Source organism: Scyliorhinus canicula, chromosome 1 (assembly GCF_902713615.1).
Source record: "Scyliorhinus canicula chromosome 1, sScyCan1.1, whole genome shotgun sequence".
NCBI classification, from domain to species: Eukaryota; Metazoa; Chordata; class Chondrichthyes; order Carcharhiniformes; family Scyliorhinidae; genus Scyliorhinus; species Scyliorhinus canicula.
In genome coordinates, this window is record NC_052146.1 from 109,184,970 (window position 1) to 109,211,069 (window position 26,100).

The window sequence follows — 26,100 nt, forward strand, 5'->3', positions numbered from 1 at the left end:
TTTGTTTCTGAAGGTTTTATTTGACTGGCAGATGAATACACTTATTGATTCTCTAACTGCTTAAATGTATCATAGTGGGTTGTCCATTCGGTAAAGTTGTCTTTTACATCAGGGGGTAAGTAATTACAAAATAATTGAGTTCTGTGTCGATTAGATCCCTGTACTTGATGTACAGGTTACGCAGCAGCTTATCTTCCTCATTTGTTTCGTACTTGTGCATGTAAATTCTCACCTGTAGATTAAACAATGCCAGTGTCACATCAACAGTCTCAAAGATTTGATTATTGTCATCTAGCTCTGTTTATTCCCAAGTCCAGCCAAAACAAGCTTATTTTGTTGATTCCTGAGACATTGCATGTTTTAATTGGAATATGATACACAATGCATTTGGTAGCACAGCAACGTGGTTGACTCTACCTGCTCTCAGAAACGGCCTAGCAAGCTAGTCAAGGGCAATTAGGGATGGGTAGGAGATAAATGCTGGCCCAGCCTGCGATACCTACATTCCATGAAAACATTTTTAAAAAAACAATTCTGGTTAAGGTAAGTAAGTTCTGTTACATAAATATTTTGCAAATGGCAGTATTTGTTTCTAGAAATAATTTGTGCCTTCCATGGGTGGAACCAATTAATAAAACTTAATGCAGATCTGATAAACACGACTGTTCACCTAAATGATCCAGTACATTGTCTTTTTTATTAAGGGGAAATTTAGCGTGGCCAATCCACTGAGCCTGCACATCTTTTTGGGTTGTGGGATGAGACCCATGCAGACACAGGGAGAATGTGCAAACTCCACACGGACAGTGATCCGGTGCCGGGATCGAACCTGAGACCTCAGCGCCGTGAGGCAGCAATGCTAACCACTTGCGCCACCGTGCCGCCCCATGATCCAGTACGTTATATTATGGAAGGGAGAAATTGCAGTTTTGTTAGGTTTTGCTTCACTAAAGTTAGTGTTTGGGTTGATTTCCTCTTTTCTCTTTAATTACTCCCTTCTCCACTCATTCATTTTGGGCCACTGTTCCATGTATATCAACTAATCTGTGGCATATTGTCCACGAGAACTGGCATTTTCATTTGTAAGTTAGGTTGTGAGTGTTTACAATATACGCGTCAAAGAGGGCTTCATAACTGACATTAAAAATTCACTCCCTCCACCAGCAGCCAGGACCACACAGTTGGTGCAGTGTGTATAATCGGCAAGATACATTGCAACAACTCCCTATGGCTCCTTCGATAGCACCTCCAAACCCACAATCTCTACTACCTAGAAGGACAAGGCAGCAGGCAGATGGGAACACTATCATTTGCCAGCTCCCCACCAAGCCAGACACTATCCTGATTTGGAACTGCCTTCCTCACGGTCATTGGGTCAAAATCCTGGAATTATCTTCCTAACAGCACTGTGGATTATCTAAGTCATGTGGACTGCGGTAGCTCAAGAAAGCAGTTCACCAGCACCTTATAGAGTCATAGATGTTTACAGCATGGAAACAGGCCCTTTGGTCCAGCTTATCCATGCCCTTCTCAAGGGCAGTTCAGGATGGGCAAGAAATGCTGGCTTTGCCAGCAGCCAATCAAATCCCAAGAGTGAGTTTAAAACACTGAACCTGATTCTCTTCTGTCCTAACCCAAAATTATCCATTTTCCAAAAAGGGTCAGAGAACAGTAATCGGGAATCATGAACCTTTTCTTACCTTAGCCCCCTCCCTAACTTGTGTGACAGAACCTGCTATTCCGATTGAGACAGTGTATTTATCAACTCAGTCACTAGGGGGCAGTGCCTGTCTGTTAAGGATAAAGTGGTTTCCAGCCTCCAAGGTACAAGACATGGCAACCAGGAAGTGAATAAGTATGAAAGTTTAAAGGAGCAAGTGGAAGAAACATGACACATCCACAAGTCAGTGATTAAAGTTCCAGTAATGGAGAGGATAATACTGGATTAAGATGTGCCATGGCTCTGTCCTCTTTACATAGCGAAACAAAACTTCCCAAACTTTCTCTCGAGCAACACTAGGATGTCAGCTGAACAGCAGAGTTTTACAGTACTTGTGCACAGAAGGTTTGCCCACAGTTCAAATAGCATTAAAGAAGTGAATTGTTATGATCCTTTTTTAGGTGCAAAGAGGTCAAAAGCCAAAGAAAAGGGAGAAAAAGCAAAACAATGGATTGTTGGAAATAATAAACAGGGACAGAAGATTGAACAGTAGCAGAGGCAAGGATCCACAGCAGTGATGGGCAACCTAAGCTGTAGTGAGGACCGCATGAGTGGCTCTCCATCTTTGTGGGGCACAAGATTGAAATAGAGCATGTTCACTAACTGCGATCCTTTAATAAGATTGAATACATATACTGCACACCAAATATTTCATAAGTTATAGAAAATGCTTAATCATTCATAGAACTGTCATCAACTTCAAATGGTAAAAACAAAAGTGTTTACGTCTGATTGGACGCAGAGAGGATGCACAGCTCTTGCAATCAATGTTCATAGATTTCAGAGATTTTACAGTGCAGAAGGAGGCCATTCGGCCCATCGAGTCTGCACCGGCTCTTGGAAAGAGCACCCTATCTAAGGTCAACACCTCCACCCCATCCCCATAACCCCATAACTCCACCAAACACTACGGGCAATTTATCATGGCCAATCCACCTAACCTGCACATCTTTGGACTGTGGGAGGAAACCGGAGCACCCGGAGGAAACCCACGCACACACGGGGAGGATGTGCAGACTCCGCACAGACAGTGACCCAAGCCGGAATCGAACCTGGGACCCTGGAGCTGTGAAGTGATTGTGCTATCCACAATGCTACCGTGCTGATTGTGAGCAATCAGCACGCAACTCCCTTCACTTGGCTTTGCTTTACATGTGTACCACTTCAGTCACACCAGTAGGAAAAAAAACTACACCAACAGAAATCAGCAGAATGTGTCAACCCTTCGCATGGGCAACGGTCAACATAATGTTTTGTGGGGAACATTCGGAACCCGGTTCGGGTGCATGTGCCCCGGCCCCCAGGCTGCGAGTTACCATCGCTGATCCACAGCAATAGAGCCCAAACGTAACAAGAGCTCTACAATAATATCAGGGTACAAAGCGGCAGCAGTTGGTGAACACAGCAACACCTACAGGATGAGAATATATTGCTGGAACATTGAGACCTGGTTGACGACTGCAGTTATTAACCTGAGCAGGAAGGCATCATTATGTCAATGACCTGGGGCGGGATTTACTGACCATCCTGCGGCATGATTTTCTGTGGGGGAGATGGTCCGCCAGTGGTCCCGCCATTGCCAACGGGATTTTACGTTGACAGCACACCTTGCTGCCGGGAAGCCCGTTTGTCGGCATGGGACCAGAATTTCCCGCTGACGTGACCAGCCGCTAAATCCCACCCCTGGTCTCCATCCTTGAGGCCCAGGAATCCTGTTATCCAAAACAGCTGATCTACCTTCAGGGTGCGAAAGTTGGATTTTCCTTCCAGGCGATACTGCAGCATTGTCTCAATAAACTTCATACTGAGGAAAGCCCAGATCTTCATGTAGTGCAGCCGTTCACATGTTAACACCAGTTGCAGCAACTCATCATCAATCCGTTCATGGCTATTATTAAATTCCAATGTCAATTTCTGAAATATAAATTGCATCTCAGAATGAGGACAGTACAATATAGAGACATGAACATAGATATAGAAACATAGAAAAAAAATAGGAGCAGGAGGAGGCCATTCAGCCCTTCAACCCGCTCCACCATTAATTATGATCATGGCTGATCAACCAACTCAACAGCCTAATCCCGCTTTCCCCCCATATCCTTTGATCCCATTGATCCTAATCTCCGTTCCCAAAAGGGCCAGCAGCGGACTGACGCGATACGCGTCAGTTTCACCCGCTGCGGAAGTGGCGCGTTGAGAGAGAGGGGGGGGGTACCTGGCGTTAAGAGGAGAGGGGGGGGTACCCGGCGTTGAGAGGAGAGGGGGGGTACCCGGCGTTGAGAGGAGAGGGGGGGGTACCCGGCGTTGAGAGGAGAGGGGGGTACCCGGCGTTGAGAGGAGGGGGGGGGGTACCCGGCGTTGAGAGGAGAGGGGGGGTACCCGGCGTTGAGAGGAGAGGGGGGGGACCCGGCGTTGAGAGGAGAGGGGGGGGGTACCCGGCGTTGAGAGGAGAGGGGGGGTACCCGACGTTGAGAGGAGAGGGGGGGTACCCGGCATTGAGAGGAGAGGGGGGTACCCGGCGTTGAGAGGAGAGGGGGGGTACCCGGCGTTGAGAGGAGAGGGGGGGTACCCGGCATTAAGAGGAGAGGGGGGGTACCCGGCGTTGAGAGGAGATGGGGGGCTACCCGGCGTTGAGAGGAGAGGGGTGGGGGACCCGGCGTTGAGGAGAGGAGAGGAGAGGGGGGGACCCGGCGTTGAGAGGAGAGGAGGGGGGACCCGGCGTTGAGAGGGGGGGGTTGCGGCGTTGAGGGAGGGGGGTTGCGGCGTTGAGGGAGGGGGGTTGCGGCGTTGAGGGGGGGAGGTTGCGGCGTTGGGGGGGGTTGCGGCGTTGGGGGGCTTGCGGCGTTGAGAGGGGGGCAGCGTTGGAGGGGGAGGGGTGGTGGGTAGGGGGGTAGGGGTGGTGGGGAGGGGAGTAGGGGTGGTGAGGGGGGGTTGGGGTAGGGGGCAGTGGCGTGCAGAGGCGGGGGGGCGATGGTGCATTGGCCCCCGGGCACCCGTCACCCCCCCCTCTCTGCACGCCGCTGCCCCCCCCCCCCCCCCCCCCCCCCCCCCCCCGCACTCGCCCTAGGTCACTGAACGGCATCAACCATCATCAATGGTTGACGCCGTTTTAAAGCTACTGCGTTTTTCACCGACGTGACCCATGGCCACGCCGGCGGGACTTCGGCCCATCCGGGCCGGAGATTTGTTGATAGTAAAAAATCAATGACATCCCGCCGGCGCCAGCTGTTTTCAGAGGCTGCCGGCGGGATTTGCACAACGCCGGTTTTTGGCCGCTCGGAGAATAAAAAACCCGGCGGGAGCGGGATTAACGCCGCAGCCGGCCGATTCTCCGACCCAGCGTGGGGTTGGAGAATTTCGCCCCTCTATTCTACATGGTCGTATCGTCAGACTGTGACCCCTGGTTCTGGACACACCCGCCATCGGGAACATCCTTCCTGCATCAACCCTGTCTAGCCCTGTTAGAATTTTATAGGTTTCTCTGAGATTCCCCCTCATTCTTCTGAACTCTAGCTAATACAATCCTAACCGATTCAATCTCTCCTCGTACGTCAGTCCCGCCATCCCAGGAATCAGTCTGGTAAACCCTCGCTGCAATCCCTCTATAGCAAGAGCATCCTTCCTCAGATAAGGAGACCAAAACTGCTCACAATATTCCAGGTCTGGTCTCACCAAGGCCCTGTATAATTGCAGCAAGACATCCCTGCTCTTGTTAATATATGTTAAACAGATTTGATTTGATTGGTGCGCAAGACCAGAAAAATATAGAAAAAATATCGGCAAATATTTGATTGTGAGGAACTTGAAGATGGACTGGGATAGAATCATAGCATTTATAGTGCAGAAGGAGGCCATTCGGCCCATTGAGTCTGCACCGACCCACTGAAAGAGCACCCTACTTAAGCCCATGCCTCCACCCTATACCCGTAACCCAACCAAATCTTTTGGACACTATGGCGCAATTTAGTATGGCCAATCCCCTTAACCTGCACATCTTTGGACTGTAGGAGGAAAGCGGAGCAGCCGGAGGAAACCCACTTAGTCACGGGGAGAAAGTGCAAACTCCACACAGGCAGTCACACAGGCTGGAATTGAATTGAGGTGGGCCAAGCTGATCAAATGTCAGTAGGGGAACATATAGGAGACGGTGATCATTGTATCATAAAGTTTAGGATGACGATAGAAAGGGACAATTGACAATTCAGAATAAGAATAATTAACTGGGGGAGAGCTGACTTCAGTGGGATAAGAACGGAGCTGGGCCGGTTAGACTGGAACTAAAGGTTGATGGGAAAACCTGTAGCCGAACAATCAGCTCCTTTCATAGGAGAAATGGGGCTGGATTCTCCGGCGGCGGGATGCTCCGTTTTGCCGGCAGCCCGGGGATTTCCCGACGGCGTGGGGCTGCCCCACAACGGGAAACCCCATTGACCAGCCGGTGTAACAGAGCATCCCGCCAGCAGGGTGGAGAATCCAGCCCATGGTTTATGCACAATCGAAGTGTATTCCCTCAAAAGGGAAATGTAGGGCAAACAAATCCGGAACTTCCTTGAATGAAAAGGCAGATGGAAATTAAGATCAGGAAGAAAAAGTGTGCTTCTGACAGGTGTCAGGTAGAAAATGCAACTAAGAACCAGGCTGAATGTAGAATGTTCAGAGGAGAGGTGAAAAATCAAAGAGGGAGTATAAGAGAAGACTGGCAGTCAATACGAAGAGGAATCCGAAAGCCTTCTATAGGCGGATTAATAGTAAAAGAGTGGTAAGAGGAGGAGTAGGGCGGATCAGAGACATAAAAAGGAATTTACACGTGGAAGCAGGGGGGCATGACCGAGATGTTAAATGAATATTTTGCATCTGTCTTTACCAAGGAAGCAGATGTTACCCAGGCCATGTTAACAGAGGAAGAAACTCTGTCAATACAAGGGCTCAAATTGATAAGGAGGAAGTGTTGCAGAGACTGTCGGTACTTAAAGTTGCCAAGGCAGCAGAACTGGATGAGATGCATTGAAGGATATTGGAGGGAATGAGACTGGATATTGCAGGGGTGCTGACCATAATCTTCCAGCCTTCTCTGGACTCAGCGGAGGTGCCAGAGGACTGGAGAAGTCCAAATGTTATGGCCTTGTTCAAAAAAGGTTGTAAGGATGTGCCCAACAATTACAGACCAGTCAGTTTATTTTCGGTGGTGGGGAAGTTTTATAATCAATTATTCGGGATAGAATTAATAATCATGGAAAAATTTGGATTGGTTAGGAAGAGCCAACATGTGTAGCTGCTACATTTGCTATATTTATATCCACAGCTGCATGTAAGTTTTTTTTTTAAAGATAGTTTATTCCAAACATACACAACATCATAAAAAGACACCGTCCATCAAAGCATAATTAATAATTTTTACAGTTTTTCCCCTTTTAATGCCTCCTCGCCCTCCCCCTCCTCCTCCCGGCGATGAAAAGCCCCTTAAATGCAGTCATGAACAGCCTCCCCTGCACCTCGAAACCCTCTTCTGACCCCCCCCCTCAACTCAAAATTAATCTTCTCCAACCGGAGAAAGTCGTACAAGTCGCCCAGCCAGGCCACCACCCCTGGCGGGGTATCCGATTCAACAGGACCCTTCACCGGGCAATCAGAGAGGCAAAGGCCATGACATTGGCCCTCTTCCCCTCAAGCAGCTCTGCTCCTCCGAAACCATAAAGATTGGGGGTTGGGGTTGGGCGGCACAGTGGTTAGCACTGCTGCCTCTCAGCGCCAGAGAACCGGGTTCAATTCCGCCCTCAGGCGACTGCGTGGAATTGCACATTTCCCCTGTGTCTGCGTGGGTTTCGTCCGGGTGCTCCGGTTTCTTTCCACAGTCCAAAGACGTGCAGGTTAGGTGGATTGGCCACACTAAATTGCCCCTAGGTGGGATTACGGGGATAGGGTGGAGATTGGGCCTGTGTAAGGAGCTCTTTCAGAGGGCCGGTGCACTCTCTATGGACCGAATGGCCTCGTTCTATACTGTAAGGATTCTATGATTCTATGTTTGCCACCATAGGGTCCGGCCTGACCTCAGCCCCCACTCTCCTGGATAATGACACATCTCCCAAAAGTTCTCCAGCGTCTCGCACCCCCAGAACACGTGAGCAGGATTCGCCGGCCCCCACCCTCACTTCTCACACCCATCAGCCACCCTCTGGAACAGTCCAATTATCCTCGTGCACCACCTTGAACTGAGTCAAGCTCGTCCTTGCCAGGAGGAGGTTGAGTTCACTCACCGCATAGCCTCACATCAGAGATCAGAGTCTCCTTCCTATTTCCCTCCCCAACTCCTTGTCCCATTTTCACTTTATCCTTGCCACCTGTGCCTTGCCCTGCTCCCCAACCACCCGTATATGTCCCCAATCCTGCCCTCCCCCAAATCATCAGGGAACAGCAGCTGCTCCAACATCATGTACTCCGGTAACTGGGAGAATGTCTGCCACTCCTTTCATGCAAAGTACCGCACCTGCTTTATCTAAACTCACTGCCTCTCGGCAGCTCAAACCTCTCCGGGAGCTCGTCCAGTCACACAAACGTCCCCTCCGAAAACATCCCTAACCCGCTTCAGACCCGTCTTCCTCCACTTCTCATACAACCCATCCATCCCCCTCGGCTTAAACCTGTGATTCCCACACAGTGGCATTAGCACCGACATTTTGTCCAACTTAAAATGCCTCCTCAACTGCTTCCATATCCTGATAGTTGACTGCACCACTGTACTCCCCGTATACTTCCCTGGGGCTAACGGCAAGGGGGCCATCACCAAGGCCCTCAAGCTAGAACTCCTGCACCCCTGACGGACTCTTCCTCTAACATGATCCACTCCGTTCCCCCCCCCCCCCCCCCCCCACCACCTCTTGACCAACTCCTCACCTTCTCAACATTCGCAGCCCAGTAATGCACCAACCCCTCTTTCTATATCTGCCTCTGTAGCAGATCCCTCTTCACCCTCGGTGCCTTCCCCGACCCATATAAACTCCAAAATCAGTGCCTCCACACTCTGGAAGTTAGCTGTCGGGAGAGAGATCGAGAAGGTCTGAAAGGCAATCAGGAACCCTGGCAACACATTCATCTTTACCACCTGCATCCTCCGTGCCAACGTCAAGTGCTTGAGATCCCCCATAACCTCTTCCACTACCGCTGTCATGTTCCACCCGTGCACCGTGGCCCACTCATGCGTCACCTGAAATACGAAACTGCTGTCCCGCCACTTTAAACAGTAGACCGCCAAATTGGCTCCCCAACCTGCTGCGTTTACCAGGAAACTTTGCATTTCAGAATTTCAATTTTAACATGCACATAGACTGGAGGAATCAAATTGGCAAGGGTAGCCTGGAGGCAGAATTCATTGAATGTATTAGAGATTGTTTCCTGGAACATATGTTGAGGAACCAACCAGGGAGGAGGCTACTCTGGATTTGGTATTGCGCAATGAGGAGGGATGAATTAATGACCTCATTGTTAAGGAGCCACTAGGGAGTAGTGACCATAGTATGGTCGAATTCAAGATTCAGTTTGGGGGCGAGAAAGTGGAGTCCCACATATGAGTTCTGGAATTAAACAAAGGAAATTACATAGGCTTGAGGACAGATTTGGCGTGTGTAGACTGGGCAGGAAGGCTAAAAGGTAGGGCAGCTGATGAGCAGTGGCAGTTGCTCAAGGAGATACTCAATTCTTCACAATTAAACTTTGTCCCGGTGAGGAAGAAAAATGGGAAGAGGGCTAAAAAATATCCATGGCTAAACAAGGAGGTCAAGGACATCATAAAGACAAAAATTAAGGTGTGTCATATTGCAAAGGCCAGTGGCAGGCTGGAAGATTGGGAAACTTTCGAACATAAACAAAGGGATACTAAAAAAGTAATAAAAAGAGCTGAGGTAAATTATAAAAGAAAGCTAGCACAAAATAATAATAAGGATAGCAAAAGCTGTTATAAGTATATAAAAGGGAAGAGAGTTGCCAAGGTGAATGTTGGTCCCTTGGAAGATGAAACCGGAACACAGAAATGGCAAAGATGCTAATACAGTCTGTACAGATTTTTCCCCTTTTACACCCCCCCCTCCCCCGTGATGAACAGCCCCTCAAACACGGTCACAAACATCCCTCACCTTTCCTCAAGCCCCCCTGAAGAGCCCCTTAACTCATACTTTATCTTCTCTAATCGCAGGAAGTCGTACAGGTCACCCAACCATGCTGCTACCCCCGGTGGCGATTCCTCCTCTCCATGAGCTCCGGCTTCTCTGAAACCCCAAATATGGCCACCAAAGGGTCCGGGTCCACTCTTCCTCCACTATCCTGGCTAAGACCGCGAACACTCCCGCCCAGAACCTTCCCAGTTTTTCACAACCCCAAAACATGTGCGCGTGATCCGCTGGCCCCCACCTACACCTCTCACACTCATCTGCTACCCACTGAAAGAACCCCCTCAGTCTCGCCGGAGTCATATGCACCCTGTGCACCACCTTAAGCTGTAACAGGCTCATCCTTGCAGAAGAGGAGGTCCAGATTACCGTTCGCAGTGCCTCACTCCATACTCCCCAGTTGATCTCCCGTCCCAACTCTGCTTCCCATTTCCCAATTTCTCTGTCTGTTAGCTTTGACAAAGAGTCATCAGACTCAAAAGCTCTTTCCTCTCTCTACAGATGCTGCCAGACCTGCTGAGATTTTCCATCATTTTCTCTTTCATACGTCCTAACAACTGCCAGATCATGTAAAAAAGCACCTCACTTCAGTTGGTTGCAAAAGGAAAAGTACTGACCAGCCTGTGCTTGCAAAACCCAAAACATACTGGGGATCTCCGCTAACGGTATGTAGGAGGAAGTCTCAATTTGGATGGCTCCGTGTTCGAGGCTCAGTTTTTTGGAATGATGGGCGGGATTCTCCAATCCCGCGGCAGTTTGTCCACGCCATCGTAAACATCGTTGCATTTTACGACGGCGTGAACGGGCCGCTCCCAGGACTAATTCTGGCCCCTACACGACGCTGGAGCGGTTCATGCCATTCCAGCTGCCGATCCAAGCGTGTGCATTGTGGGACCTGCGAATGCGCAGTTGCGCCGGCGCCAATGAGGACGTGCGCAGTGGCGCCAGCGCCAACGCCCGCATGCGCAGTGGCCTCCTTCAACCCGCTGGTCCCGGTGCAACATGGTGCAGGACTACAGGGGCCGGAGCGTAGGAAAAGAGGCACCCGGCCGCAGAGACCAGCCCGCCGATCGGTGGGCCCTGATCCCGGGCCAGGCCACATCGGAGGTCCCCCCCCCCCCACACAGGCCGCCACCTAACCCTTACACACCGAGGTCCCGCCAGCTCAGAGCAGGTTAGAACGGCGCTGGCGGGACTCGGCTCTTTCGTTATGGCCGCTTGAATCGGCGGGCCGGCTGCAGAGAGCGGCTCGCGACTGGCACCGCGCCAACCACGCTGGTGCCAATGGCGCCGATTCTCCGCTCTGCGGAGAATCGCGTGCCGGCATCGGGGCGGCGTGGCCTGTTCGCTGGGATTCTCCGGCCCAGCCCAGGGCTGGGAGAATCCCGCCCATTATGTCCGGTCCCAGGAACGGTTTTTGGATGAACAGATGCAGAAGACATAAAGAAGGAGGGGAATGTCGAAGACCCATAAAAAAACTTTCAGGAAGAAGGGAGCAAGCAAAGGTTTTTCGTGGAGCAAACAGGTCAACCCAGCCACGGCGGAGGCTGGGTGGCTGGGTAGGGCCACGCCCTTCACAGTAGAGAAGATGACTGAGGTGAAGGCCGGGGAGTTTGAAAAGCAGTTTGCCAAACACATGGAGGTGATGTGGAAAGAGATGATGGCCACAATGAAGGAGCTGGTGGAGGAGGCTCACAGTCTGGCTGACTTACACATGCTGGAAGCCACATTCCAGGGCCTGTTTGGGTGCACAGAGGGAGAATTCAGAATAGCCAATTCACCTAACAGCAGAGTTGGCCTGCCTAATTTGAACATGAAATACAAAATTAGCAGTTAACAGTTAACTGTTCTCTGCTGCATTCTCCATGGCAATGCCTCTACCAATCAGTGTCCACCTGTCAACCAATCAGCAGTCTTCACATGCCATATAAATTGCTGTTTCCTTTGCAGTCAGTTTATCTTCCCTAACTATCCTGATAATTGCAAGATGGAAAGATTTGATAGTGTGTACATTTAATAGTCCACATGAAACATGAATCTTTTCTCTCCCATATTTATCCGCTTCTTCTAGATAACCGTGAATTTTCTTGTGATTTCCAGCATTTACAGGGGTTTATTTTGCCACTACATTGGCTCATTACGGGTGAGTGAACTATTCAGTTCCCAGGTCAAACATTGCAATCTCTGCACATTAACATGAAAGATAATTGTATATTGTGGTAAGGGAGGGGAGGGGGTTTGAACAACCAGCAGTGACCCAGGAACAACCACAGGGGACAAAACTGTACATTCTCACAGTAATTAAATGAACTGCTGCCTCAGTCTTGGATTGGATTGGATTTGTTTATTGCCACGTGTGCCGAGATACAGAGAAAAGTATTTATCTGCGAGCAGCTCAAACAGATCATTAAGTACATGAAAATAAAATAAAAAGAAAATACATAATGGGGCAACACAAGGTACATAATCGGCATTGGGTGAAGCATACATGGGTGTAGTGTTAATCAGATCAGTCCATAAGAGGGTCATTTAGGAGTCTAGTAACGGCGGGGAAGAAGCTGTTTTTTAATCTGTTTGTGCGTGTTCTCAGACTTTTGTATCTCCTGCCCGATGGAAGAAGTTGGACGAGTGAGTAAGTCTGCACTCTCCTTTGAGAGCTGACTGGTGGTTCTTTAACCTGAGGGTCACCACTACCACTGTGCAGGTAAAGGTGATTCTAATCCTAAGTGGTCATCTAAATGAAGATTGTTAGGGAAAATGAACTGAGATATCGAAGTGCATTGTGCTATCTAACTATTAGAGGTTAGGTCTTGGCTGGTATTCCATTCAATCCCTCACAGGGGTGTTTCTCATATCTAACCTGCCCCGAGTGGATTCAACAATAGCTTAATTTATGACTGATCTGTTTTCTATGACTTAGAGCTGCACAAATGTGTCAACCTTCCCAAAACCAGGGCTCTGGCATTCCAAGGGCGCGATTCTCCGCTGTCCACGACGGGTCGGAGAATGGCGGGAGGGCCTTCCCAACATTTTTCCCGCTCTCCCGCTATTCTCCCCCCCCCCCCCCCCACCCCCCCCCCCCCAACCCCCCACCCCCCCCCCCCACCCCCCCCCCCCCCCCCCCCCCCACCCCCACGGCCGCCCCACGGCACGAATCGCTGCTCGCCAGCACTTTGGTCACGTGAAACGCAAATGATTTCCATCCTGCTGGCATCTGATTGGCTAGGGCTGGGATTCACATTAAAGTGTCTGACAAGCTGGAGCTGCTTATAAGCGTTCCACTCACCACAGACTGTCACTCCAGCTAAGAGGATGGCTGCACGCAGACCTGTCTCCTGATTTTGGGTGGTCACGATTGACTGAATGCTGGATGCCGTTGAGGAGAGGAGGAACACCCTCTTCCCCAGGGTGGGGCGAACAGCAATTCTCCCCAGGCCGATGGGCCGAGTTCCCAGGCCTTTACGGCCGTTTTCACGAATGCAATCACACCTGCTCTCACCGTTCGTGAAAACGGCCGCCAAGTGCCGTCCCGGACAACCATGGCACCGATTGGCACGGCCGCACCACGGCCGTGCCAAGGGTGGCATGGGCCTGCGATCGGTGGGCACCGATCGCGGGCAGCGGGTCCGATACCCACGCACTATTTGTTCCTCCGCCGCCCCGCAGGATCAGTCCGCGGGGCGGCTAAGGGGTATGACAGCCCGCGCATGTGTGGGTTTGACGCATATGCGTGATGACGTCATCAGCACATGCGCGGGTTGGAGCCGTCCAACCCGAGCATGCGCGGCTGACGTCATCGTGCGCGTCAGCCGCCGTGACACTTGACGACGGTCGCTAAACCCGCGATGCCGTGCTTCACGGGGCCGCGCTGCTAGCCCCGCCCGGGGGAGAGAATCGGGTCCCGGGAGGGGGCGCGGAGGCTGCCGTGAAACACGGCCAGCTTCACGGCAGCCTTTACGACTCGCAACATTTGCGGAGAATCGCGCCCAATGTTTGAAATTTGGGTTTGATGATGTATAAACTTTAATAAGCTTTTTCACTTAAGGCGGCACAGTGGGACAGTGGTTATCACTGCTGCTTCACGGCACCAAGGACCTGGGTTTGATCCAGGCCCGGGTCACTGTCCCCATGCCTGTTTGGGTCTCACCCCCACAACCCAAAAAGATGTGCAGGGTAGGTGAATTGGCCACACTAAATAGCCCCTTAATTGGGGAAAAAAAATTGGCACTCTAAATTAAAAGAAAAATTAGCTTTTCACTTGTAAATTAGGTTTTAGTTTAATCTAAGATTTGGATAGTAGAAAATGTGATAAACCACTCCAAAAAATAGATTGTCTGCAATCGAATGAACTTTGCATTCTGTCTTTTGCTTTTACCAATTTTTCTCATCTCTGGTGAAGACATTTGTCTCTTTGCTGGGCATCCTCTGACACCTTATCGAGTGGACATTCTTCTGGTGTATGCTATAAAGAAGTGTCAGTGAACAACCTGACTGTGGAAGGTGTCACAGCTGAGCATGTTTCAGTTGATGGTCAATACAACTCTTTTGACACTGAGCTTTGACATTCAGACCACTGTAGGTCTCAGACAACTTATCACAAGATTCAGAAAGAGTGCGAACATATGAATTAGGAGCATGAATAGGCCACTCGCCCCCTCGAGCCTGCTTCCTCCTTTCGATAAGATCATGGCTGATCTGATTATGGCCTCAACTCTCATTCTCACCTACTTCCCAGTGACATTTGACTCCCTTGTTTATCAATAATATATCTACCTCTGCCTGAAAAATATTCAGTGGCCCTGCCTCCACCACTCTCAGGGGAAGAGAGTTCCAAAGATTCATGACCTCTGAGAGAAAGCAATGCTTTTCATCAATTTCTCAACTTAATAAACTCACCAATTGTTTACTGAGTTTTTTGGTGTTGTGTGAAAAGAATCAGCGTTCTCGTTTTCGTGCCTGTGACCATAAGACATAGGAGCATAAGTAGGCCATTTGGCCCATCGGGCCTACTCCACCATTCAATGAGATGATGACTAATCTGATGTGATATTCCTCAACTCCATTCTTCCCCCCCCTTATCACCATAACCCTGAATCCCTTATTGATTAGAAACTTGTCTATCTCAGCCTTGAACACACTTAACAACCCAGCGGCTAACGCCCTCTGCGATAAAGAATTCTAGATTCACTACCCTCTGAGAGAAGAAATTCCTCCTCATCTCGGTCTTAAATGGGTGACCCCTTACTCTGAGATTATGCCCTCTGGTTTTAGAATCTCCCACAGGAGGACTCATCTCTGCATCTACCCTATCAATCTCCCTGAGAATCCTAACTGTCTCAATAAGGTCGCCTCTCATTCTTCTAAACTCCAATGAGTACAGACCCAATCTACTCAACCTCTCCTCATAAGAAAACCCCTCCATATCCAGGATCAACCTTGTGTTTGCAACCCGAGTAGTTTGATCTTGCAATATTGAAATTGTACTGACCTGTCTTTGAACATACATCTCTTACCTGTAACGTACTCTTATAGTGTGGAATTAGATCAGTCAGAGTAGGTTTCATAGTCCAATCTGGGTCACTAAAGTAGCAGCTCCGAAAATTTAAGCTCCTCACTGGGATCTCTGGCACTAAAATCCGGGTCAGTCGATCATTTTTCATCACAAGCTCAAAATAAAAATTGACTTTCAGGTTGGTCGCTCGTTTAGCGAGCTTGGACCACGACAGCCCCCATACAACCTGGTTGTGAGGATCATGGATATGGCATTTAATATTCATGGTCCTGAGGGTCTGGCTGCAGCTTTCACACAGGGTATCCAGAAGGTCGTCAGAGATGCAGTTATAATTGATCGAAATGTTGGTAAGGTTGCAGAAGCTGCGGATAATCTTAGGGAAGGTGGGGCTGGCATAGATGGCTAAGTGATGGCTGAAGAAATCTTCAATGTTGAGCTCAGAGATGGAACTCTTATTCCTCTGGTGGATCAGTGAGTTTAAGATGGAATAGCCCTGTTCCATGCTGAGCCTTGCTCCTCTCAGGTTGAATGATTGAAGGTGTCTGCACTCACGACGGAGGAAAAAGTTCAAGCTCTTTAACGAAAGGAAAAAGATCAATTCTCTCATATAAATATAGTCACTGGATAGTACCAATCTTGAGCAATGCTGAAAAAAGAGACAATTGAAGCTTTTCATCTTTTACTCCTGTGCAGGAAAGTTTTATGTAAATTGTATAATGTGTCTGTTGCAGTAATGTTACGAAAAAAAACTTGGGTTAAGGTATACAGATTAAGGGTGACATGGTGGCGCAGTGGTTAGCACTGCTGCCTACAGCACTGAGGACCCGGGTTCGATCCCTATCCTGGGTCACTGTCCATGTGGAGTTTGCCCATTCTCCCATTGTCTGAGTGGGTTCCACCCCCACAGCTCAGATGTGTAGGGTAGCTGGATTGGTCACGCTAAATTGCGCCGCAATTGGAAAAAAAAATAATTGGGTACCCTAAATATATATTTTTTAATGTATACAGATTCTGGGCACAATTATCCTCCCTAATTAACCCAGTGGCAACCCCGTTGCGCCAGCGGGAGAAACCCAAAATGAGCGCAAGTCATCTGAATTTGTTGCAGGGGTGCCAGGTTGGCACTGCCAGTGTGCCAAGGGGCACTGCCAAGGGGTACAGCTTGAGGGGGGCCATGCCCATAAATGGGGGATGAAGGGGAGTATGAAGGTGGGAGTGTGATGGCCGGTATAAAGGAGGGTTATGAAGGGTGGGGGAGTGAACGAGGTACTGAAAGAGGTACACTGAAAGGTGGGAGGCCCTCACCGACCTCATAACAAGGTATGTTCACTTGGGGAGGGAGGGCGATGCCTCAATGCCCATGAGAATGGATGTATGTGGGACCAGGTTACCCTCATGTCTGGGTGGTTTTGGGGGTGGAGGGGGGTCATGTGGATGCTTGATGGAGGAGAGGTTGCCCATTCCCGGGGTTGAGGATTGGGGGGTTGCTCATGTCTGTGGGGGGTTGCGATATGCATGGGTGGGTGAGGTGGAGGACCCTTAACCTCACTTTGCGATCTCGGCACCCTTTAATAATGGGAGCCCGATCTATGAGGAGCCAGTTTTGCTGACAACTTCAGTTCCTCACGTTTGTAATTTTTTTCTGTTGAGAAACTACCCAAGCTGCAAAAAAGATGACTAAGTATGGATGAAAACCGGTGTGGATCACAATTAAACACCCAGTGTGAATCACCCTGCCACTCTCACCTAAAATCACACTTTCAGTTTTCCGAGTTTCTCCGACCCCGGGGCCTCAGCTCAAAACTTGCGCTCAATTTGGGTTTCTCCCGTGGGATTGTCACTGCGCCGGTCGGGGGCCGTTGAAAGCACCCCCCCCCCGGTAATTCTCCGGGCCCCAAAGGGCCAAGTGCCCTCTGAGTTCAGCTGAGTCCCGCCGGCGTGGGTTACGTATGGTCCCACCCGGCGGGACCTCAGACTTCTGTCTGTGAGGGCCATCCTGGTGGGGAGACAGGGGTATCGGACCCCGGGGCGGGGGGCCTCCACGGTGGCCTGACCCTTGATCGGGGCCTACCAATCGACGGATGGGCTAGTTCTGTGGGGGTCTATGTTACTCCGCGCAGTCCCCTGTAGGTCTCTGCAATATTGTCCGGAGGGCCGGAGCAGAGACGGGAACCTATGCACATGCTTGAACTCACGCCGGCCAGGCATGCCAGCTTTCGGGGGCCGGAGCTGCAGACACCACTCCGGTGCCGTACTAGCCCCCTAGGAAGGGATGAATACCTGCCAGTTGAGGCCCGTTGACGCCGGAGTGGCTCGTGCCGCTTTTCACGGCACCGTTAGAACTTGGTCGCAGGATTGGAAATTCCCGGCTCATATGTCTGCTAAATCTGTGATTAGGGATTAACAGCTAGGCAGGCTGTGATGTCACTCAGGGGAGAGGCTGGGTCTGTTGTTAGTTTTGTTTTTAGCCCTGCCCTGTGTCTGTTGTTTTTAGTTTCATTTCTGGAATTCTGCTCTGGCTTCTGAAAAAGGTGTGTTTCTCAGACTGGCTTCTGAAAGCTTCTTTCCCAAGGACTTTGTGCATAAACCTGTAAGCCACTGTGTGTTAACAGTATTAATAAACGGCATTTGACCCATGTGTGTGGATTTTGCTTAATTGAAAGTTTAGAAGTAGGTGGGAAAGTAAGCTCAAAGACCTTGGGCGCAAATCTCCGACCCCCAAGCCGGGTGGGAGAATCGCGGGAGTGCCGGGCTATTCCCGCCACGCGGCCCTGGCACCCGCACGCGATTCTCCCACCCCCCCCAAAACAACGTGCCGCGTTTCACGACAGGCCGCTTGGAGAATCGCCACTCGCCGTTTCTAACGGTCGAGCGGCGATTCTCCGGCCCGGATGGGCCGAGCGGCCTGCCCAATCCGACGGGTTCACGCTGGCGCCAACCACATCTGGTCGCTGCCGGCGTGAACAGCGCGCGAACGCTGCGTGTGTGGCCTGTGGGGGGGGGGGGGAGGGAGGATTGAGCACCAGGGGGGGCGCTCAGTAGGGGTCTGTCCCGCGATCGGGGCCCACCGATCGGCGGGCCGGCGTCTCTAAAGGACGCACTCTTTTCCTCCACCACCCCGCAAGATCAATCCTCCATGTCTTGCGGGGTGCCCGCAGGGAGGACGGCCAACCTGCGCATGCACGGGTGACGTCATGTTCACACGGTTGGCCGCGTAAATTATGTGGCGTCGCGTCAAGGCCCGACGCACGTAATTGACGCGGCGCCGATCCTAGCCCCCTGGGGGTGGGCGAATAGGGGGCGAGGAGCGGCCTCCGACGCCGGAGTGAAACATTCCAGTTTTCACTCCGGCGTCGGCACTTAGGCCGAAATTCTCCGCAATGGCCGACGCCGGAGTGAAACCAGGAGTGTTTCACTCCGGTGACGAAGGCCGCTCCTTGCCCCCTGTTCTCCCTAGGAGAGGTATTGTGGGAAACACGGCCGCCAGGCCTTGACGCTTGCGTCAAAGCGGCGCACCGAGAATGACGCGGCCGGTGGCGCCTAAGTGACGTCAGCCTAGCATGCGCAGGTTGGTCGGTTCCAACCCGCGCATGCGCGGTTGCCGCCTTCCCCTCTGCTGCCCCCCAAGACGTGGCGGCGGAGGGGAAAGAGTGCGTCTCTTAGAGACGCCGGCCCGACGATCGGTGGGCACCGATCACGGGCCAGTCCCCTCACGAGCACGCCCGTGGTTCTCGATCCCCTCTCCGCCCCCCACAGCCCCCACTTACCTGTTGCGCGATGTACACGCCAGCAGCGACTAGGTGTGGTTGCCGCCGGCGTGAACCCGTCGGGGTCGTCAGGCCGTTCGGCCCATCCGGGCCAGAGAATCGCCGGTAGCCGGCAAAAACGGCAAGCGGCGATTCTCCGAGTGGCGTGTCGCAAAACACAACATGCCATTTTGGGGGGGGTGGGAGAATCACGGGGGGTGCCAGAGCGGCCGTGCCGTGATTCTCCCACCCGGCGTGGGAGCAGAGAATCGCGCACTTGGGGCGTGATTCTCCGCAAATGCGGAGAGTCGTGAAGGCTGCCGTGAAACTGGCCGTGTTTCACGGCAGCCTCCGCACCCCCTCCCGGGATCCGATTCTGCTCCCCGGTCGGGGCTAGCAGCGGGGCCCCGTGAACCACGGCATCGTGGGCTTAGTGAACTTCGCTAAGCCCGCGCGCCAAGGGTAACGGCGGCTGACGCACACGATGACGTCAGCCGCGCATGCGCGGATTGGACGGCTCCAACCCGCGCATGCGATGATGACGTCATCACGCATATGCGTGAAACCCGCGCATGCGCGGGCCGTTATGCCCCTCAGCCGCGGGGCGGCGGAGGAACAAAGAGTGCGCGGGGTTCGGACCCGCTGCCCACGATCAGTGCCCACCGATCGCGGGCCCATGCCACCCTTGGCACGGCAGTGGTGCGGCCGTGCCAATCGGTGCCATCGATCTCGAGAACGGCAATTTGCGGCCGTTTTCACGAACGGTGAGAGCAGGTGTGTTGGAGTTCGTGAAAACGGCCGTAAAGGCCTGGGAAATCAGCCCATCGGATAGGGGAGAATCGCTGCTCGTCGTAAAAAAACGGCGAGCAGCGATTCGTGTCGTGGGGCGGCCGTGGGGGGGGTGGGTAGAATAGCGGGAGGTCGGGAAAAATGTCAGGAAGGCCCCCCCCTATTCTCCGACCCGTCGTGGGGGGCGGAGAATCGCACCCTTGGTTTCCCAATGGGAGAATTTTGCCCCCTTTTTTTTTTAGAGCAACTGTTAATTGAAAAGTGTTTATTGTCCTTGGGTGTTAATGGGGTTAATCCTGTGTTAATAATAAAGTTTATTTTAATACAAAAGATCCCTAGTTACCGGTGGACTCACTTCCGGAGCGAAGTATCCTTTCCTCACAGTTTACAAATTGAAAACTTGTCGGGGTCTCGCCCAGTTTCCTAAAATAAACTGGGGTCTGGTCCGGGTGAATTGCAAGAATACCAAATCTCAAAGGGAATAACAATTTATACTGCATGAGAAGCAGGTGCTGATTGATTGTGGACTAAGACCGACTATGACAATAGAGGTATTGCCATGGAAAATGCACCGAGGGGCAACTAACTGCCAAGTTGGTCCATTTGAGGTTTGGTTTCCTCACAAATCTGTCTCTCACTTCTGTGATATCTAAACCGCAATATACGGAACGTTCAGTTGAATATAGACTGTAAATCTTACAGTGGTACAGCTTCTCTCTTTTCCAAATTCACAATGTAATTTAATTATTTTTGTTCTAGTTATTACTCCTCTAAGAAGGTTAAGATGCTGAGTAATATCAACATTACAAATGTTCAATTTTCACCTTGTTTCTGATGAGGGACAGAGAGTGTTTTGTGTAACAGGTCGAGTATCCTTTATCTGTAAATCAGGAAACATCCAAATACTGAGCTTTTTTTGAACTGCACAACCTAAAGCAAGGGAAGTCTCATTGTTTGCACTGTTTACCTTGTGAGTTTTGCGGTGAACATGTTAAAAAGAAATGTTACAAGTACCCTGCATTTATTATTCAGCTACACATCTTACTTTTTGAGCCATTTTATTTACTCTAGGCTATAGCTAACCTACGCTGAGGCTATTGGAATGCAAGTGTATATGCAGTGTCTGAAAACCACAGTGATCTGAAATCCAAAATGGCAACTTGATCTATTCCCTCTCTGGGGGGGGGGGGGGGGGGGGGGGGGGGAGAGATGGCATGGGGGAAATTCAATCACTTGGTGTCCTCAGACTTAAAAAGACTTCCCTTGACAGAAGAATATACGACGAAAATTGAAAAATGTAAATTCAAATAATGGACAGAGCCTTTTTCTAGCAAGACAATACCTTTAGAAAGGCATTCCTAACAGATGAGCTCCACACAAGGCGGTCCAACTCCAGATGTTGGATGGTGAAAGATTTCAATCTGTTGTTTTCGTTTCCTAAGCGAGCTAGGAAGCTCCTCATGGTTATTTGGAATCTCCTCGTCAGAAGGGAATTGTATGGATTCATAAACTTAATTTCGCAGTTTACCAGATATCTGCCAAACTTCTTTGCGTACCAGATGGCAGATTCATACTCCGCCCGTCGGTATTTAGATGGTCTCCCGCAGAAAGTAAAAGTTCTGGATCTCCAGAGAGCTGGCGAATGCATCACGTGGTTCCAGCATTTGCACACCAGTGCTGCCCGGACCCTGTCTTGGTCTCCTAGCCACCGGAATACCTGTCTCAGGGAGACCTCTGGCAGTTCACTCCAATTACCCGTATCTGTACACTGATCATGGGATATCTCCATCCCGTTCACACACGGTGAATGCTAGGATCAACAAGGATAAAAGCCCGAAAATTAGATCAGTCAGAAGCAGATGAAATGTCAATCACACGAGACAAGACAGAGATACTAATTTAAACACTTCAATGAAGGCCTCATTGTTAATCAAGACATTGAGTAAGATTTAAAACGAAGATCTGCAACATATTGGCCAAGATTTTCAAGTGCCTGGAAATAGCATTTCCGGATGGCATGTCAGTGTTCCAAATCCTTCGGAATGTGCTAGAACATTCAAGGTGACTGTGGAAAATGGGGAGTCAGGAACCTGCTTGCCTCTTGCCTCTAATTAATGGCTTGTTAATTTCCTTGAGGAGCTTGTTAATGGACTTGGGAGGATGAGGAGGCAATGTCCAATTTGTAAATCAGTCTGGTGCCCATCTGTGCAAGGTTGTCAGGTTCCACATGTGCAAAGATTAATGGATTTTTTACGAAGTAGAATTTTGGAAACTAGGGGATCTTGCTCCGAATTGGACACAATACCTTCCAGTTTTTGTACATGGTGAAGCTGCTGCCTCCCCTCTTCTGAAAGGCAGCAGCAGGCACCATCATGGCTGGCCACTGCCTTTGTCGCTCTCGCTCTGCAGGCAGCCTATGCCTCCTCGTAACTAATTGGATTAATAGGTAACTAATTTGGTGCCACTAATTAGGCATCCAGTTCATTCATCATTGGCCCAATTAAGGTGTTTACATTTGATGATTGCGTTATCTAAATGAAGCAGTGCAGAATGGGGTTTGCAACCAGAATGAAAATCAAGCCCAAGTCCATTAAAAATTAAATAAACTTGAATGGCATACATTTATAGGAAAGTGTGCCCTCATTGCAAAACTCACTACAATATCTCTAGTAACTGTTCCCCATCTTTAAGTAACAATGTAAATCAAATGTAAAGGCCTTGTTTGTTACAGATCCACCTAGCTTGGTGTTCCAGACACAAATGTTTCCGTATTGACAAGAAATTTGGGATTTAAAAAAAGTTTCCAACTAACCATCCTCAGCCTATCATAAAAGCAAATTACTGCGGACGCTGGAATCTGAAACGAAAGAGAAAATGCTGGAAAATCTCAGCAAGTCTGGCAGCATCTGTAGGAGAGAAAAGAGCTAACGTTTCAAGTTCGATGACTCTTTGTCAACGTTTTACCTGACTATTTAACACTTTACTGGCTTTTAATGGTTTGTGTTTTTAGTCACTTGTCTACAGTTTTTAGTTACTCGTTATTTAGAAAATTGGCCATCCACTTGTCCACATTGGACTCTATTTGTCAAAGTTGTGCTCACTCCCTTAGTCAAGTCTATGAGCTGTTTTCAGTTTAATTGTGGGCCCTCCTCCAATCCTTTTTTTAAAAATTTTTACATTTAGAGTACCCAATTATTATTTTAATTGCCCAATTAAGGGGCAATTTTGCGTGACCAATCCACCTAATTTGCCATCTTTGGGTTGTGGGGGTGAAACCCACGCAGACACGGAGAAAATGTGCAAACTCCACACGGACAGTGACCCAGGGCCGGGATTCGAACCCGGGTCCTCAGCGCTGTGAGGCAGAAATGCTAACCACTGTGCCACGTGCTGCCTCTCTACCGCCAATCCTACACCTGTTTTCAGGATCAGGGTTTGGCACTAAACCATTATTTATTTTCCAGTTTTAAGCCCTCACGCCTTTTGGGGGATTTAGGTAAACCTCTGACCATGACATGCCTTTATTTTCCCTTCCACATATTCCATGAACATATCCATTTTCTGCTGGACACTTTCTGTATAATGCTGCATTTGTTTGCAATGCATGCAATTAAATGGCTGATTAAAACCCAAGAATCTATAAAATCACAAAATGAAGGAGGCTATTCAGCGCATCGTATCTGCAGCAACTCTCTGAGCAATTCACCGAGTACCGCCACCTGGCTTCTCCTCAGAACCCTGCACATTCTTCTTTGTCGGATAATAATCCAATTCTCTCCTGAATACCTCGATTGACCCTATCACCATCACACTGCCAGGCAGTGCATTCCGGGTCCGAATTACCCTGTGTGATAACGTTTCTCCTCATGTCTCCATTGCTTTCTTCTCCATTTACCTTAAATCTGTGTTCTCCTCGTTCTCGATCCTTTCACTGGTGGGAATGTTTGCTACCTATTGACTCTGCCCAGACACTTTATGATTTTGAGCACATCTATCAATCTCCTCTGAGCCTGTTCTTCTTGAAAGGAAATAGTCCCAAGCCTCTCCAATCTACCTGAAGTTCCTCATCCCTGGGACCATTCTTGTGAATCTTTTCTGCACCCTCTCTAATGCCTTCGCATCCTTCCTAAAGTGGGGTGCCCAGAACAGGACGCAACACACCAGATGAGGCTGAAACAATTTTAGACACACGTTTAACATAGACTGTATAGCGAGACATATAGGGCGCGATTCTCCACTCCCACGCCGGGTGGGAGAAACGTGGGAGGGCCGCTCTGGCACCCCCTGCGATTCTCCCACCCCCCCCCCCCCCCCCCAAAATGGCGTGTCGCGTTTTGCGACACGCCGCTCAGAGAATCGTGGGCCGCTGTTTTTCACGGCGACCCGCGATTCTCCAACCCGGATGGGCCGAGCAGCCTGCCGTTCCCGACCGGCTCACGCCGGCGGCAACCACACCTAGTCGCTGCCGGCGTGAACATGGCGCAAAAGCTGGTTTGTGGCTTGTGGGGGGCGGAGAGGGGAGTGAGCACCACGACCGTGCTCTGGAAGGGACTGGCCCGCGATCGGTGCCCACCGATCGTCGGGCCAGCATCTCAAAGGGACGCACTCTTTCCCCTCCGCCACCCCGCAAAATCAAGCCGCCACATCTTGCGGGGCAGCGGAGGGGAAGACGGCAACCGCGCATGCGTGGGTTGGCACCGGCCAACCTGCGCATGCGCGGCTGACGTCATTAGGCGTGCCGGCCACGTCATTCTCGGCACGCCGGACCTTGACGCCAGTGACAAGGCCCCGCGGCCGGGATTTACGGCACGGCCCTCCTAGCCCACCGGGGGGGGGGGGGAGAATAGGGGGCGAGGAGCGGCCTCCGACGCCGTCGTGAACCTCTCCGGGGGTGAAATTCTCCGACCCCCAGCAGGGTCAGAGAATCGCCCGGGGTCGCCGAAAAACCCGCCCCCGCCATGTCCAGAATTCTACCACTCGCAAAAAGTCGATGTGCCGCCAATCCCGCTGCCCGCCTCGGAGAATGGCGGGGACCAGCGGGAAGCTACGGGTTTCTATGTTGCCGTTATTCTCCGGCCCGCTGAGAAGCCTCTCCCGCCACCGTGGTTTGAACCACCTCTGTGCCGGCGGGATCGGTGGCGCGAGCGGGCCCCTGGGGTCCTGGGGGGGGCGCGGGGCGATCGGACCCCGGGGGGGGGTGCCCCCATGGTGGTCAGGCCCGTGATCGAGCCCACCGATCAGCTGGTGGGCCAGTGCCGTGGGGGCATTCTTTTTCTTCCGCCGCCTGCCACGGCCTCCACCATGGCGGAGGCGGAAGAGAATCCCCCAGCACGCATGCACCTGTGGTGACGTCAGCGGAAGCTGACGCACCGGCGCATGCGCGAACCGGCGAAGGCCTTTCGGCCAGCCCTGGCGAATGGCGGCGGGCGTCATAGGCCGTTGTTGCCGGTTTTGGTGCCAGTCGGTGTGGTGCCAACTGCTCTGACACGGGCCTAGCCCCTCAATGTGAGGGCTTGGCCCCTAAAGGTGCGGAGAATTCCGCACCTTTGGGGAGGCCCGACGCCAGAGTGGTTGGCGCCACTCCGCTACGCCGGGACCCCCCGCCCCGTCGGGTAGGGGAGAATTTCGCCCCGGGTTTCACAACGGCGTCGGGCCTTGCGGAGAATTCTGCCCTATCAAATCTGAGACAAAAAGCAGAGCAGATACTGCACTTGACCTTAACCTTAAAATTATTTTATTTAGCAGCCGAGGGGCTTATTAATTAATAATTAGAGATGACTTCAAACTGATGATCAATTGTGATCAGTAACTGAGCCATGTGAAACAGCTCTTTCAAGTGTCCATTTAGTAAAAACAGTTAGAAGGTGCAATCCTTCCTTCTACACAAGTCGCTTCACAATGGAAATCTAACAATTCTGTTATTAACAGGAGTTAGACAGGTAACCTACCAGTTTCTGGATCGCAGTTAATTCATCAATGAATGACTTGTCGCATCACACTCCAGGTCATGGAGTGTGTACAGATCCAGTCAAATATGAATATATTCTTGAAGGACCGTTTTAAGCACGGGTTGGTAACCAATTGCGTCAATGTATTTTCATCAAACCGCCCCCAAACACTAGCTTCACTGTCAGTCAAGACCCCTTTCCCTATAAACGCTGAATCAAACTTTCT

The 26,100-nt window shown here is 50.8% G+C and overlaps 1 protein-coding gene across 1 annotated transcript; it reads right to left on the reverse strand.

Annotated features, from left to right (window-relative positions):
* On the reverse strand, positions 1-26,100 carry LOC119966104 (F-box only protein 39-like). The gene is made up of 5 exons (XM_038797323.1): positions 25,875-26,100; positions 21,269-21,736; positions 15,393-15,965; positions 3,458-3,634; positions 1-232 (listed from the first exon to the last, which is right to left on the reverse strand). Exons 2-5 carry the CDS (start codon positions 21,713-21,715, stop codon positions 104-106), a joined length of 1,326 nt encoding a protein of 441 aa, XP_038653251.1. The 5' UTR covers positions 21,716-21,736; positions 25,875-26,100; the 3' UTR covers positions 1-103.

Excerpts from the sequence above, each read along its gene's own strand:
- LOC119966104 (XM_038797323.1), bottom strand. The coding sequence starts at position 21,715 with ATGGAGATATCCCATGATCAGTGTACAGATACGGGTAATTGGAGTGAA. Across the intron at positions 15,966-21,268 it reads TTAGGAATGCCTTTCTAAAG|AGCTTGAACTTTTTCCTCCG; the intron begins GTATTGTCTTGC and ends CTTTCGTTAAAG. Across the intron at positions 233-3,457 it reads CCAACTTTCGCACCCTGAAG|GTGAGAATTTACATGCACAA; the intron begins GTAGATCAGCTG and ends TTTAATCTACAG.